Genomic DNA, 17,627 nt, shown 5'->3' with positions numbered 1-17,627 from the left:
AGTATTGGTACACCATTGAATCCAATAGAAAAAAGCTCTGTTTTCATCGCAAAATTCCACAGTATTCTGGACATCTGTGTTGGTGAATCTTTTGCAATTTGTTTAATGAACAAGACTGCAAAGAAGAAAGCTGTAGGTGGGATCGGTGTATTAGCGGCTGGCTGTAGCAACACAACCAGGAGGACTTTGACTTGGATAGCAGACGCGTTAGCTGACGCTAGCCGCTGACCGCACGGATGATCGGGTGAAGTCCTTCGTCCTTCCGTCGATCGCTGGAACGCAGATGAGCACGGGTGCTGATGAGCAGATGAGGGCTGGCTGGCGTAGGTGGAGCGCTAATGTTTGTATCATAGCTCTGTGAGGTCCCGTTGCTAAGTTAGCTTCAATGGCGTCATTAGCAACAGCATTGTTAAGCTTCGCCAAGCTGGAAAGCATTAACCGTGTATTTACATGTCCATGGTTTAATAGTATTGTTGATCTTCTGTCTATCCTTCCAGTCAGGGGTTTATCTATTTATATTTATATATATTTCTATCTGCATTTGAGCCCGATGCTATCACGTTAGCTCTGTAGCTAAAGTGCTTCGCCGATGTATTGTCGTGGAGATAAAAGTCACTGTGAATGTCCATTCCGTGTTCTCGACTCTCATTTTCAAGAGGATATAGTATCCGAGGTTGTTTAAAATACAAATCCGTGATCCACAATAGAAAAAGGAGAAAGTGTGGAATACAATGAGCCCTTTTACCTAAGTTACGGTCAGAGCGAAAAAAGATACGTCCTGCACTGCACGCTAGTCCTTCACTCTCACATTCCTCATCCACGAATCTTTCATCCTCGCTCAAATTAATGGGGTAATCGTCGCTTTCTCAGTCCGAATCTCTCTCGCTGCATTGTAAACAATAGGAAAATGTGAGGAGCCCTTCAACCTGCCACGTCACGCTACTTCCGGTACAGGCAAGGCTTTTTTTTATCAGCGACCAAAAGTTGCGAACTTTATCGTCGTTGTTCTCTACTAAATCATTTCAGCAAAAATATGGCAATATCGCGAAATGATCAAGTATGACACATAAAATGGATCTGCTATCCCCGTTTAAATAAAAACAATTCATTTCAGTAGGCCTTTAACATCTTCTTCTTACTGATGCATTCAACGCGATATGGAAAACCAAGCGCCGCCATGGTACTGTTCAGTGGAAAAGCAAGATTGCTTGCTTTCTCGGAAGAGAGTTTTGGTCCTAAATGATCTCAGTAAGATATTGGAGCTTGTAGCTGAGATTTTATGACCTATGTTGAGTAAAACATGCTTGAAACTAGAATATCAACTGTTGCAAAGCCGTGTCATCAACACTCACAAGTATAAAACTACTTTTTTAAAGTAATAATTTCTTACTTCAAGCATTAAAAAAAAAAATCATGATGCCGAGCGCATATCATTATGTCAAGATAATGGCACTAGCATTTACTTAATTTAAGAAAATTTTTCAACATATTGAGCAAAAAGGTCTCTTTTTTTTCTACCAAGAAAAGTGCACTTGTTATTAGTGAGAATATACTTATTTTAAGGTTTTGGAAAGTCTTGACAAGCCAAATTTTTCCTGTTCTATTGGCAGATAATTTTGCTTAGTTCAAATAAAATACCCCTCATTTTTGTATTTTTCTTTTCTTGTTTTTGAACACTGACTTTTTGCAGTGTTGTGCAGGGGTCGGCAACCCAACATGTTGAAAGAGCCATATTGGACCAAAAAAATAAAAAATAAAATATGTCTGGAGCTGCAAAATTAAAAATACTTATATAAGAATAGAATATAATAGAATAGGAAGTACTTTATTGATCCATGGGGGAAATTCAGCACCACAGCTTGCTCACAATAAACAATAAACACTTAGGTATTTTTTACATGTGAACAATATGAATACAGTCTATTATACAGCATTATTCACATGTGAATAATATAAATACAGTCCATTATACAGCATTATTCACATGTAAAATGTGAATTTTACTTGTTTTGGAAAGTCTTGACAAGCCAAATTTTCTTGTTCTATTGGCAGATCATTTTGCTTAGTTCAAATAAAATACCCCTCATTTTTGTATTTTTCTTTTCTTGTTTTTGAACACTGACTTTTTGCAGTGTTGTGCAGGGGTCGGCAACCCAACATGTTGAAAGAGCCATATTGGACCAAAAAAATAAAAAATAAAATATGTCTGGAGCCGCAAAATTAAAATACTTATATAAGAATAGAATATAATAGAATAGAATAGAATAGAATAGAAAGTACTTTATTGATCCATGGGGGAAATTCAGCACCACAGTTCGCTCACAATAAACAATAAACACTTAGGTATTTTTTACATGTGAATAATATAAATACAGTCCATTATACAGCATTATTCACATGTAAAATGTGAATTTTACTTGTTTTGGAAAGTCTTGACAAGCCAAATTTTCCTGTTCTATTGGCAGATAATTTTGCTTAGTTCAAATAAAATACCCCTCATTTTAGTATTTTTCTTTTCTTGTTTTTTGAACACTGACTTTTTGCAGTGTTGTGCAGGGGTCGGCAACCCAACATGTTGAAAGAGCCATATTGGACCAAAAAAATAAAAAATAAAATATGTCTGGAGCCGCAAAATTAAAATACTTATATAAGAATAGAATATAATAGAATAGAATAGAATAGAATAGAAAGTACTTTATTGATCCATGGGGGAAATTCAGCACCACAGTTCGCTCACAATAAACAATAAACACTTAGGTATTTTTTACATGTGAATAATATAAATACAGTCCATTATACAGCATTATTCACATGTAAAATGTGAATTTTACTTGTTTTGGAAAGTCTTGACAAGCCAAATTTTCCTGTTCTATTGGCAGATAATTTTGCTTAGTTCAAATAAAATACCCCTCATTTTAGTATTTTTTCTTTTCTTGTTTTTGAACACTGACTTTTTGCAGTGTTGTGCAGGGGTCGGCAACCCAACATGTTGAAAGAGCCATATTGGACCAAAAAAATAAAATATGTCTGGAGCCGCAAAATTAAAATACTTATATTAGAATAGAATAGAAAGTACTTTATTGATCCATGGGGGAAATTCAGCACCACAGCTCGCTCACAATAAACAATAAACACTTAGGTATTTTTTACATGTGAATAATATAAATACAGTCCATTATACAGCATTATTCACATGTAAAATGTGAATTTTACTTGTTTTGGAAAGTCTTGACAAGCCAAATTTTTCCTGTTCTATTGGCAGATAATTTTGCTTAGTTCAAATAAAATACCCCTCATTTTAGTATTTTTTCTTTTCTTGTTTTTGAACACTGACTTTTTGCAGTGTTGTGCAGGGGTCGGCAACCCAACATGTTGAAAGAGCCATATTGGACCAAAAAAATAAAAAATAAAATATGTCTGGAGCCGCAAAATTAAAATACTTATATTAGAATAGAATAGAATAGAATAGGAAGTACTTTATTGGTCCATTGGGGAAATTCAGCACCACAGCTCGCTCACAATAAACAATAAACACTTAGGTATTTTTTACATGTGAACAATATGAATACAGTCTATTATACAGCATTATTCACATGTGAATAATATAAATACAGTCCATTATACAGCATTATTCACATGTAAAATGTGAATTTTACTTGTTTTGGAAAGTCTTGACAAGCCAAATTTTCTTGTTCTATTGGCAGATCATTTTGCTTAGTTCAAATAAAATACCCCTCATTTTTGTATTTTTTTCTCTTGTTTTTGAACACTGACTTTTTGCATTGTTGTTCTTACTGATGCATTCAATGCGACATGGAAAACCAAGCGCCGCCATGGTACTGTGCAGTGGAAAAGCAAGATTGCTTGCTTTCTCGGAAGAGAGTTTTGGTCCTAAATGATCTCAGTAAGATATTGGAGCTTGTAGCTGAGATTTTATGACCTATATTGAGTAAAACATGCTTGAAACTAGAATATCAACTGTTGCAAAGCCGTGTCATCAACACTCACAAGTGTAAAACTACTTTTTTAAAGTAATAATTTCTTACTTCAAGCATTAAAAAAAAAAAATCATGGTGCCGAGCGCATATCATTATGTCAAGATAATGGCACTAGCATTTACTTAATTTAAGAAAATTTTTCAACATATTGAGCAAAAATGTCTCTTTTTTTTTCTACCAAGAAAGGTGCACTTGTTATTAGTGAGAATATACTTATTTTAAGGTATTTTTTTGGGTTCATTGAGGTTAGCTAATTTTACTTGTTTTGGAAAGTCTTGACAAGCCAAATTTTCTTGTTCTATTGGCAGATAATTTTGCTTAGTTCAAATAAAATACCCGGAATTTTTGTATTTTTCTTTTCTTGTTTTTGAACACTGACTTTTTGCAGTGTTGTGCAGGGGTCGGCAACCCAACATGTTGAAAGAGCCATATTGGACCAAAAAAATAAAAAATAAAATATGTCTGGAGCCGCAAAATTAAAATACTTATATAAGAATAGAATAGAATAGAATAGGAAGTACTTTATTGATCCATGGGGGAAATTCAGCACCACAGCTCGCTCACAATAAACAATAAACACTTAGGTATTTTTTTACATGTGAACAATATGAATACAGTCTATTATACAGCATTATTCACATGTGAATAATATAAATACAGTCCATTATACAGCATTATTCACATGTAAAATGTGAATTTTACTTGTTTTGGAAAGTCTTGACAAGCCAAATTTTCTTGTTCTATTGGCAGATAATTTTGCTTAGTTCAAATAAAATACCCCTCATTTTTGTATTTTTTCTTTTCTTGTTTTTGAACACTGACTTTTTGAAGTGTTGTGCAGGGGTCGGCAACCCAACATGTTGAAAGAGCCATATTGGACCAAAAAAATAAAAAATAAAATATGTCTGGAGCCGCAAAATTAAAATACTTATATAAGAATAGAATAGAATAGAATAGAATAGAAAGTACTTTATTGATCCATGGGGGAAATTCAGCACCACAGCTCGCTCACAATAAACAATAAACACTTAGGTATTTTTTTACATGTGAACAATATGAATACAGTCTATTATACAGCATTATTCACATGTGAATAATATAAATACAGTCCATTATACAGCATTATTCACATGTAAAATGTGAATTTTACTTGTTTTGGAAAGTCTTGACAAGCCAAATGTTCTTGTTCTATTGGCAGATCATTTTGCTTAGTTCAAATAAAATACCCCTCATTTTTGTATTTTTTTTTTTCTTGTTTTTGAACACTGACTTTTTGCATTGTTGTTCTTACCGATGCATTCAATGCGACATGGAAAACCAAGCGCCGCCATGGTACTGTGCAGTGGAAAAGCAAGATTGCTTGCTTGCTGGGAAGAGTCATACTGTGCACAAGCCCGTTCTTGTCCTGCCCCGGGTTGGAAAAAAAACCTCACATGAGACAACAGGGCTTTTTGTACACTCGTGCGTCAGGCTATAATTCATTTCCACACCAACACGGCGTTAGCATTTGGGCTAATAGCATTGCGGGTGTGCGTAGGTTGGGGATTCTAGCCTTTAGGCCGCCGAGACTAACCTCGCGGACGCCTCGCACTATAAGCAGGCAAAGCCAACTCACAGTGGAAATCAAAAGCAGGGACTCAGGAAATGGGTGTTGAGTGAGGTCACATCCCAATTATGCCGCATGTGGGCTTCAGGTCGGGAAAAGCCAGGACATGCACCGTGGGATTAGGAGAATGTGCACATTTCCGTCAGAGGAGGCCCTTTGGGGAACGAGAGCTACCTTGTGATGAGGTTGGCTCGCTCTAATGTGTGTGCGGGAGGTGGGGAGTGGTTAAAAATAGGGGTGCATGGTGCGGGGTGGTCAAGGGGACTTTAGGGGATGTAGCCTTAGAAGTCAGGGGGGCTCTCTGGCCTCGGGCCTGCAGGGGTCAGCCCCCTATCAGCGTCCCCCTGCGGGCTCTGAGAACGGCGTGATGCAACGCGGCGAGTGAGGACTGAGTCTCTCTCCTTCTTCCTGGAGTCGTCTGTCAGTCCCTGCCGAGGAACTTGCCAGGGGCACATCTACACCGGAAACTTGTTTTGTGTCGATATGAGACACTAACAGCCAGTGGCATCCGCCTTTTTTGGGGGGGGCGGGTGGGGTGGGATCGTACACCCCGTCTCATCATTCCCGCGCAAGAAGACAAGAATGTACTCACACATTTCCTTTTTTTTTTTTTTTTTTCATCTTTTCTGGCATGCGTGGGGTTTTTCGGATGGGATCGTACTCGCACCGTCCTCACGGAGGACGCAGGGCTCGCTTCTGATTCTCCTCTCTTTCTTCTCCCAGGGCCAAAGACATGAAGAACCGCTTGGCTTTCCTGCGGCGGAGGAACGAATCGCCGGGAAGCAACCCAGCCGGAAAGTTGGACAAAACCATGAAGTCAGTCAAGTAAGTGGCCACTTCCTGTCGAGAAATGTCAGCCTCTTTTCTAGTTAGGCTCCCAACTTGAGAACAGTTTTATCTGAGGACTTGTGGCTTGAATATGAGATGAGATCCCCACAAATCAAAGACGAAATTAATTAATTTGTTTACAGACATCATTAGAGATGTCCGATAATATCGGCAGACCGATAAATGCGTTAAAATGTAATATCGGAAATTATCGGTATCGTTTTTTTTTTCATTATCAGTATCGGTTTATTTTTTATTTTTTTTTTAATTTTTTTTTATTAAATCCACATAAAAAACACAAGATACACTTACAATTAGTGCACCAACCCAAAAAACCTCCCTCCCCTATTTACACTCATTCACACTCATTCACACAAAAGGGTTGTTTCTTTCTGTTATTAATATTCTGGTTCCTACATTATATATCAATATATATCAATACAGTCTGCAAGGGATACAGTCCGTAAGCACACATGATTGTGCGTGCTGCTGGTCCACTAATAATACTAACCTTTAACAGTTAATTTTACACTTTTTTCATTTAATTACTAGTTTCTATGTAACTGTTTTTATATTGTTTTACTTTCTTTTTTTATTCAAGAATTTTTTTTAAATTTATTTATCTTATTTTATTTGATTCATTTTTTAAAAAAAGTACCTTATCTTCACCATACCTGGTTGTCCAAATTAGGCATAATAATGTGTTAATTCCACGACTGTATATATCGGTTGATATCGGTATCGGTTGATATCGGTATCGGTAATTAAAGAGTTGGACAATATCGGCATATCGGATATCGGCAAAAAGCCATTATCGGACATCCCTAGACATCATTTTATATTACATTATTGTTTCTTTTGTTAATATTAGAGTCCGTTCTGTGAAAAGGGAAACCCTAGAAGTGTAGGGCTTATGGATAGGGACCCACAGTTAAAATATACATCATCATATAGTATACAAAATACAGTACAAATCAAGTCATTTCAAAATCTACCCACCCAATACCTATTTACAATGTAATATCCACCTACCAACAAGTTGACATTCATAGAGAAGGAAGCTTTAAATCCACCAAATCAGCCTCAATATCTTATTAGTCAAATTTGAAATAAACTCTTTTAAAAAAAAAAACGTTGTTATTAATCATATAACTCTGCGTCATTGACATCTTGAAATTAGCATATCTCGACCTTATTTTTTCCAGACATTTCCAGCCTTGGAGAAACTTTTATTGCATCTCTGTCACTGGTGTGTATGTGTGAGTGACGGGTAGAAAAGCTCTGAGGGGTAATCGTTTTGCCCTAACCATGAATTGATTAACGTGGACCCCCGACTTAAACAAGTTGAAAAACTTATTCGGGTGTTACCATTTAGTGGTCAATTGTACGGAATATGTACTGTACTGTGCAATCTACTAATAAAAAGTCTCAATCAATCAATCAATCTATGCATGTCTCGATGGCGAGACTCCGAATATAAGACACCGTTTCCTATGTTTGGGTCTTATATTTAGCCCAATGAATACCACAAGAAAAGTGCTATGTACAGAATAATGTAAATACAATGTGGTATAGAGTAGGCAATAAATAGCATAGGTTAATAGAAATAGATGTATATTTTGAATAGAATGAATACAAAAAATAGGACAAAGTTTGATCCGGTCGTGCGAATAGAATGTAAAAACGATGACAACAAACCAAACAAAAGCCCAGAACAGCACAGTTAAAGAAATGTGAATTAGTGCCGTGCAAAGAAAATGAATTTATACTTAAAGTTTTGTGATGTTGTTGCATTTTTGCTATTTTGCACGATTTGCACTTTTTCTTTAAATAATTGTGTGTAACTTAACATTAAAAGGGAAATATTTTAGTATATTTTATACTTATCTATGCATATATTTATACTAAACTGTATGTTTAAAGGCACACCTTTTTAATCAGGCTTATTACTGATCATTTTAAACTTTTCTTAGGTTCTTAATTTTTATTCCGTTTTTTTTATTTTATTTTATTTATTTGCTATTACTGCTATTATTCTCACTATTTCTCACTTATTTTAAACTAAAATATTATACAAAGAAAATAAAAAAGTGCACAATAATAACAAACAAAAAAAATAATCATTTATAATTAGAAAAAAACATTACATATTTTTCACATAAAAATAATTTTTTTTATTACTAGTCCATTTAAAAGGACTAGTAATTAAAAAAATGTTAGTTTTTAAAAATTTGATTTTTCAAAACTAACATTTTTTTTATTACTAGTTTTGACAAATCAGATTAGATTTTTCAAAACTAATTTTCTTTTATTACAAGTCAATTATTTTAACAATTATTTTTATGTGAAAAATATGTATTATTTTTTATATATAAATGATTATTTTTTTGTTTGTTATTATTGTGCACTTTTTATTTTCTTTGTATACTATTTTAGTTTAAAATAAGTGAGAAATAGTGAGACTAATAGCAGTAATAGCAATAAATAAAATAAAATTTAAAAAAACAGAATAAAAATTAAGAACCTAAGAAAAGTTTACAATGATCAGTAATAAGCCTGATTAAAAAGGTGTTGCCTTTAAATATGCACTTTAGTATAAAGACATGCATAGATAAGTATAAAATGCATTAAAATAATTCCCTTTTAATGTTAAATTACACACAATTATTTAAGAAAAAAAGTGCAAATCGTGCAAAATAGCAAAAATGCAACAACATCACAAGAATGTTAATATAAAAAATGTCAACAAAACAACATAAAATTACTTTCACTAGATATTTGTTAAAACATTAAGTCAGGAGTAAGTGGAGCAGGGAAGGGGCAAAGTGGGCCTAAGTGAGCACAAAGGAGAGAGAAAGATGTCATGTTTACACTGCACTGCATAGAAAATCGAGTAATTTGTTTTGAAAATATGAAAATGCAACAAATGTCTCAACCCATCCTGCTAGTATTGTTTCGATACCAATACCCACCTTGGTATCAATACTGTTGATATTTTGAATGACATGCCCACCTCTTTAAAAGGTTGAACATGTCCCCATACTGTGTTGCTTGTGCTATTATTAGTTTGATAAATACACCACATGGTGGCACTGTTATAACTCCACAATATGGTTGACCCTAATTCACGCCCCCCGCGACCCCGAAGGGAATAAGCGGTAGAAAATGGATGGATGGATGGATGGTTTACAAATGCAACAGAACATTTTACTAAATCCTCACAAAATTTCGTACACACTTTTAGAGGACCGGCATGCACGTGCTTGTAATATTTGTGCAAGAAAAACATGGCCGGCAAATAAGGACATGGATAAGGTGCCAGATAAGACACAGTGCAGAGAGAATGCAAGGACAGCATGGGGTAGAGGAAGGGGGCGGGGCTTTCGCAGACACCCCACTGAAGGGGGGAGGGGCCTCCGAACCAAAACAAAACGCCATTGGCTGCGCTAAGCCCCTCCCTCCATTCATAGGACCGTAAAAACTGCCGCCCCCCTCAGCCGAGTCAGGCAGAGACTAAATGGAGGCTGCAGCCGCACTGCCCCAGTCACAAGCCTGAAGCAGACGACTCGTATAGCCTCCTAGAAAGACATTCCCTCCTGCTCTTTATGGGTCACACCATGAGAAACCTGGCAGAGATGGGCTTACTGAAGAACCGCTCTGCTTTCATCTGCAGGCCCACCCCGGAGGAGGCACTCAAGTGGGGGGATTCACTGGACAAGCTGCTGGGACACAAGTGTAAGTCTCTTCTCTTCATCTCTACGCATTGGCTGGATAACACACAATTGAATCATATTGATTTTTTTTATATTACCATCGCTCCCATTCTTTCCCCGTGTTCCCCCTCACCCTCCGGGAGGTGAGGGGAGCAGTGAGCAGCAGCGGTGGTCGCGCCCGGGAAACATTTTGTTGATTTAACCCCCAATTTCGACCCTTGATGCTGGGTACCATTTTTATAGTCTTTGGTATGAACTCACGGACACTCTAACCACTGAGCAGGTTCCTTCGGTAAATTCCTTCCCCTGCAGCGGCTCGCTTATCAGCGCTCACGCTTGGTTCATGGGAACGGAAAGGTGCAGACTGGAGGTGTGGGCGGCCTCCGCTTCCTGCAATTCTCCTTCCCCCCCTGCAGTCATTAGGTTTAAAAGCTGCTCCGTTATTATCCAAAAGGCTTTTTTTTTGGTTGTATGATTCACATGTGGACCCTCAAAGCATATTTACCGTATTTTTCAGACTATAAGTCGCAGTTTTTTTTTATAGTTTGGCCGGGGGTGCGACTTATACTCATGTGTGAAATTATTAACACATTACCGTAAAATATCAAATAATATTATTTAGCTCATTCACGTAAGACGTATAAGATTTCTTGGGATTTAGCGATTAGGAGTGACAGATTGTTTGGTAAACGTATAGCATGTTCTATATGTTATAGTTATTTGAATGACTCTTACCATAATATGTTACGTTAACATACCAGGCACGTTCTCAGTTGGTTATTTTATGCCTCATATAACGTACACTTATTCAGCCTGTTGTTCACTATTCTTTATTTATTTTAAATTGCCTTTCAAATGTTTATTCTTGGTGTTGGGTTTTATCAAATAAATTTCCCCCAAAAATGCGACTTATACTCCGGAGCAACTTATACTCCGAAAAATACAGTACACACTTTTGTTTACCTGAGTTCGCAAAGTGGGGAATAGCAATGTCTCACGCATTTGTTTGTTCCCTTTCTGTGCTCAATTTGATACACGGACAAATAAGAAAAATCTATTAAGTTCTCATGACTATATTGTTGTTTATAAGCCGTGATTCAATAGCATAAACATTGTAATATTAATGCACTATTTAATACTATTTTATATACCGTATTTTTCGGAGTATAAGTCGCTCCGGAGTATAAGTCGCACCGGCCGAAAATGCATAATAAAGAAGGAAAAAAAAACATATATAAGTCGCTCCGGAGTATAAGTCGCTCCGGAGTATAAGTCGCACCGGCCGAAAATGCATAATAAAGAAGGAAAAAAAACATATATAAGGCGCTCCGGAGTATAAGTCGCTCCGGAGTATAAGTCGCACCGGCCGAAAATGCATAATAAAGAAGGAAAAAAACATATATAAGTCGCACTGGAGTATAAGTCGCATTTTTTGGGGGAAATTTATTTGATAAAATCCAACACCAAGAATAGACATTTGAAAGGCAATCTAAAATAAATAAAGAATAGTGAACAACAGGCTGAATAAGTGTACGTTATATGAGGCATAAATAACCAACTGAGAACGTGCCTGGTATGTTAACGTAACATATTATGGTAAGAGTACTCCGGAGCAACTTATACTCCGAAAAATACAGTACACACTTTTGTTTACCTGAGTTCGCAAAGTGGGGAATAGCAATGTCTCACGCATTTGTTTGTTCCCTTTCTGTGCTCAATTTGATACACGGACAAATAAGAAAAATCTATTAAGTTCTCATGACTATATTGTTGTTTATGAGCCGTGATTCAATAGCATAAACATTGTAATATTAATGCACTATTTAATACTATTTTATATACCGTATTTTTCGGAGTATAAGTCGCTCCGGAGTATAAGTCGCACCGGCCGAAAATGCATAATAAAGAAGGAAAAAAAACATATATAAGTCGCTCCGGAGTATAAGTCGCTCCGGAGTATAAGTCGCACCAGCCCAAAATGCATAATAAAGAAGGAAAAAAAACATATATAAGTCGCACTGGAGTATAAGTCGCATTTTTTTGGGGAAAATTTATTTGATAAAACCCAACACCAAGAATAGACATTTGAAAGGCAATTTAAAATAAATAAAGAATAGTGAACAACAGGCTGAATAAGTGTACGTTATATGAGGCATAAATAACCAACTGAGAACGTGCCTGGTATGTTAACGTAACATATTATGGTAAGAGTCATTCAAATAACTATAACATATAGAACATGCTATACGTTTACCAAACAATCTGTCACTCCTAATCGCTAAATCCGATTAAATCTTGTACTTCTAGTCTCTTACGTGAATGAGCTAAATAATAGTATTTGATATTTTACGGTAATGTGTTAATAATTTCACACATAAGTCGCTCCTGAGTATAAGTCGCAAACTATGAAAAAAACTGCGACTTATAGTCCGAAAAATACGGTACTACAAACTACTTCCAACAAGGGCCGCATACTGAAAGCGTCATTATGATAGTAATTTTGTAAGCAAAAAAATATGCTAAAAAAAGACTTATTATTATTATTTTTTTTGGTATCGATTGTTCTGCTTTTCTCATAACATTACATGTTTTTGCTCTTTTTTTCTTACATTTTTACTTTTTTTTAATTTCGACAACATGCAACAACACTGCACTGCAAAAACTGAAATCTAAGTAAGATTAAATATCTCAAATAAGGGTGATATTTGCTTATTTTCTGTCTGATAAGATAATTCTTCTCACTAAGCAGATTTTATGTTAAAGTGTTTTACTTGTTTTAAGGGGTTTTGGTCCTAAATGATCTCAGTAAGATATTACAGCTTGTTAGTTAGATTTTATGACCTATATTGAGTAAAACATGCTTGAAACGAGAATATCAACTGCAAAGCTGTGTCATTAGCACTCACAAGTATAAAACTACTTTTTAAAGTAATCATTTCTTATTTCAAGCATGAAAAACAAAATCATGACTTTGACACAATTGTGTCTCATATTAAAACAGATGACAGCCAAATGGACTTTGCTGTTTTAATTTCAATGAAAGAATAGAAAATACGTACTCATATAGTAGTACAGTTGTAATTAGTGAGAATATACTTATTTTGAGGTATTTTTTGGTTCATTGAAGTTAGCTAATTTTACTTGTTTTGGAAAGTTTTGACAAGCCAAATTTTCTTGTTCTATTGGCAGATAATTTTGCATAGTTCAAATAAAATACCCCTAATTTTTGTATTATTTTTTTTCTTGTTTTTGAACACTGACTCTTTTGCAGTGTGAAGCTGCGGAGTGCAAATGAAAACGTGTAATATTTTGGATTAGGTTATTGTAGATGGGGTCAATAATTGCTAATAGCGCTGATTTTGATGCATTATTTTTAAGAGGAATTCATCAACAATAATTTCAGCTAGGGTCCTAAATTTGATCCTTTCATTAAAGTCTGCTATAAAACAGACTTTGTATATATTTTTTCTCTTTCACCATATGAAATCTTCCAGCAACTAAACCAAAATGTGTATGTTTTTTTTTTTTCCGTAAAAAAACTAAATACGCAATATATTTTTCAAAAGTGATGTGCTTAGTGGAATATTTAATGCATTATTACTTTTTTACAGCAATTTTTTAATCTCTGATCCTTAAACAGTCCCCAGTTTTCACTTCAGTTTCCTACCTAACCATTACTATAACGTTCTTTTTATAGAACCACATTTTTCAGAGGATATCCACAAATACATGGAACCCACTCATTAAAATAAATTTTTGCCAATGAGATTTTGAGTGTGTGCTGCGAAAACTCCCGGAAGAAACCGTGTTTAATCTTCCGAGGCCTCGCTTTCTTCCGAGCGCATGACTCAAAACGACAAGCTATTTTTGAGCGCTCAAACTCCAAGGAGCGTTGCCATGGCGCCCCAGTCAACTCTCGCTCTTGTTTATCCTCCTCATCCTCCTCATCGTCGCCGTCTACTCTGCTCTCCCTCAGATGGTCTGGCAGCCTTCAGAGCTTTCCTGCGCACCGAGTTCAGCGAGGAGAATCTGGAATTTTGGCTGGCGTGTGAGGAGTACAAGAAGATCAAGTCGCAGTCCAAGATGGGCTCCAAAGCCAAGAAGATCTTTGCGGAATACATCGCGATACAGTCTTGTAAAGAGGTAAGAACGTATTTGTATCTCCAAGGAGATTATTGGCCACTCAGTATTTTTATTTTCAAGACATTTTTTGGCTGTGTTGCTACATAAAAGTCACCAAAAAATTCCTCAGAAAAGCCATTTTTGATCCCACCATTGTCTTTACTGATGCAATCCTTCTGTTGATTAAAATTCCCATTGGAACTCAACTTCTAATTTGAATATTTGATTGTTTTTTTATTTAATGTAATAATATTTTAAAAGCAGTTGATGGGGAGCTGACATTTTTTTATCAAAAATATAATATTGTGTGAATTTTACTGCTAATCTTTGACCCATTTTAGGGCAGATTAATAACTAATAATAATAATAATTAAAGCTGCAAGCAGCGATGGACGGGGCCGACTTTGAGGGCTCATAAAATCCAAACCGGAGCAGTAATTAAAACTCTTTCATCAACTTTTAATTAGAAGGGTTCAATCTCTCTCCTGTGCTAATTTGAAGCCGACACGACAAACACGCTCAGAGGAGATCATGTTTGAAAAAAGGTGACTGTTTTCACTCAACTTTTGTTTTGAAGGGGGAATTGCAAACTTCCTGTTGATTTTTGCTGGGGGTTGTCAGTGTATGAAATCTAGGTCTAAGTGAGACCTACATAGAGGTATTTGTTTCATGTCTCTACGACATTCCTACTGGGAGTTAGAGGCAGTTTTGTCTGTGTTTTCTTCCTAAGGGGCGCTAGAGCGCAATTTTGAGTTTTGGTTTTTTGATTAGATCGCAATTTTCGCCAGTCCTGATGTGTGTGTCCAATTTGGTGAGTTTTGAAGCATGTTAAGGGAGTCAAATTACAGCTCAAAGAGGTGGCGGTATAATAATAAAACGCTAGAAATTCAATAGGGTCCTCTGTCCCAAAGGGACTCGGTCCCTAATAATAAGCAAATATTCCATGGAATGTACTTAATGGACATTGTTTTTAGGGATCCCTTCCTACTACAGTGTTTTACCTGACACATGAAACATGACACATTTAGGGCGTGCAGTATCCATTTTAGCCGCTGGATGGTCGTAGAGTGTTGAATATCTTAAAGCAGGGGTGTTAAACTAATTTAATATCTGGGGCCGCAGGGAGAAAAATCTACTCCCAAGTGGGCCGGACTGGTAAAATCACGGCACGATAACTTAAAAATAAAGACAACTTCAGATTGTTTTCTTTGTTTAAAAATAGAACATGCACAATTGTACAAATTATAATGTTGTTAGGTTGTTTTTTTTTACACTGACATGTTGCGGTTAATCATATATGTGTCGTTATTTATATTTTCTGAATAAATTATGTGATAATGTTCGTCAGTCAACTCATTGGTGTCTATCAAGATCAAAAAAATGATATCAAAATCAAATTACAGGATGTTATTTATGTAGTTTGATCATTTTCCTCGACTGATGTACTGACATCATGTGGTTTATTTTGTACATATGTAGTACAAAGATACAACGAATTCCTATTGCGACATCCAGTGGACACATTTAGAACAGCTGTTTCTTTCATTTAAAAACAATTCAGGTACATTTTTATACTTAGCAAACTCATCCCGTGGGCCGGATAAAACCTGTTCGCGGGCCGTACGTTTGACACCCCTGTCTTAAAGTGTGTAATTGTGGCAATTCCAACTTTAACCACAAAGTCAGTTGCTATGTAGAGTGGCGCTTTCCATCATTTTCAGCAGACTGCATTGCAAAACGATTAACCCTCCCTATTCCTTGTCACGCTTTAAAATGTCAATAAACTTCTCAATCAATCAATCAATCAATCAATCAATCAAACGGGAGATCTACTCAACAATGGGGCCATAAAAATCAATTTCCCGATTGTACAACAGCTCATGGTTGGATTCGATTCCGATTACACGGATTTAAAATCGATTCTCAAATTAAACCAACTCTCGCAATGTATTATTTTGGTATAAAAATGGTAATAAGACACTTTCAAAAGAGGTTACAAACACCCCTCTTGGCTGCTGATGTACGACATACACAGAGTGTAATTGCTCAGATGGCCGAAATACATATTTTTTAAAATTGACACCCAAAAAAATAGATGACTAAAATGAGCAATTTCCAAGTTCAGTTCCTCAATTCTGTCGGTAACATTCAAAGAAGACTGATCAGTTTGTGATTGTCAAAACAGAGAACATTTTTGCTTTAAAAACCTGCATCCACCTTGATTTTTGGCACCGATACCTAAAAGATATTGAGAGGAACTCGGTGAAAAAGTGCAATCTTCCTTACTTGTGTGGCCCCTTCTCCCCCATGCTATGAATAGCTTTAGTTTTTACTGTTTTTACAGCAGTTTTTGAGAAGCTAAAACATTTGTTGTTGTTTTTTTGGCACAAAAAGGTAAAGGACACTGAAAACAAGCACCTGCCTTGATATGGCAATTTTCCTCATTTGTTGCCCCTTTTATTTCCTATAGCATAGGAAATAAAAGTTACACACCTATAGTATTTACTATTTTTACAGCAGTTTTTGAGAAGCTGGGACATTTTTTGGCACATATAAGCAAAATAACTCACAGAAACTCTTTGAAAATGTGCATCCACCTTGATTTTGCTTATATTTCCATCCATCCATCCATTTTTTACCGCTTGTCTTATATTTGTGCCTCTTTATATCCCACAATGTAGTCCTATAACTATAGTTTTTACTATTTTTACAGCCAAGACATTTTTTTTTTTTTTTTTTTTGGCACAAATAAGTAAAGGATACTGACAAGAAGTCGTTGAAAAAGTGCAAGCTTATTACTTTTTTGCCCCTTTTATTCCTCATGTTATAGTCACATAACTATATTGCTAGTTATAATAGTTTGTACTATTTTTACAGCAGTTTTTGAGAAGCTGGGACCTTTTTGTTGTTTTTTTTTGGCACAAATAAGCAAAAATAACTGACAGAAACTCTTTGAAAATGTGCATTCACCTTGATTTTGCTTATATTTGTGCCTTTTTATTTCCCACGCTATAGTCCTCTAACTACAGTTTTTACTATTTTTACAGCCAAGACATTTTTTTTTTTTTTTTTGGCACAAATAAGCAAACATACAGACAGAAACTCTTTGAAAATGTGCATCCACCTTGATTTTGCTTATATTTCCATCCATCCATCCATTTTTTACCGCTTGTCTTATATTTGTGCCTCTTTATATCCCACAATGTAGTCCTATAACTATAGTTTTTACTATTTTTACAGCCAAGACATTTTTTGTAATTTTTTTTTTGGCACAAATAAGTAAAGGATACTGACAAGAAGTCGTTGAAAAAGTGCAAGCTTATTACTTTTTTGCCCCTTTTATTCCTCATGTTATAGTTA

The 17,627-nt window shown here is 35.7% G+C and overlaps 1 protein-coding gene across 1 annotated transcript in view; it reads left to right on the top strand.

The window, feature by feature from the left end:
- LOC133655280 (regulator of G-protein signaling 3-like) overlaps nucleotides 1-17,627 on the top strand; it is a 378,581-nt gene that overhangs the window by 356,592 nt on the left and 4,362 nt on the right. Inside the window, 3 exon segments of the mRNA XM_062055278.1 lie at nucleotides 6,328-6,429; nucleotides 10,106-10,167; nucleotides 14,122-14,288. Coding sequence (XP_061911262.1) covers nucleotides 6,328-6,429; nucleotides 10,106-10,167; nucleotides 14,122-14,288 — 331 coding nt within the window.

Source organism: Entelurus aequoreus, linkage group LG08 (assembly GCF_033978785.1).
Source record: "Entelurus aequoreus isolate RoL-2023_Sb linkage group LG08, RoL_Eaeq_v1.1, whole genome shotgun sequence".
Classification (NCBI taxonomy): domain Eukaryota; kingdom Metazoa; phylum Chordata; class Actinopteri; order Syngnathiformes; family Syngnathidae; genus Entelurus; species Entelurus aequoreus.
This window is presented reverse-complemented; position numbering and strand designations above follow the sequence as displayed.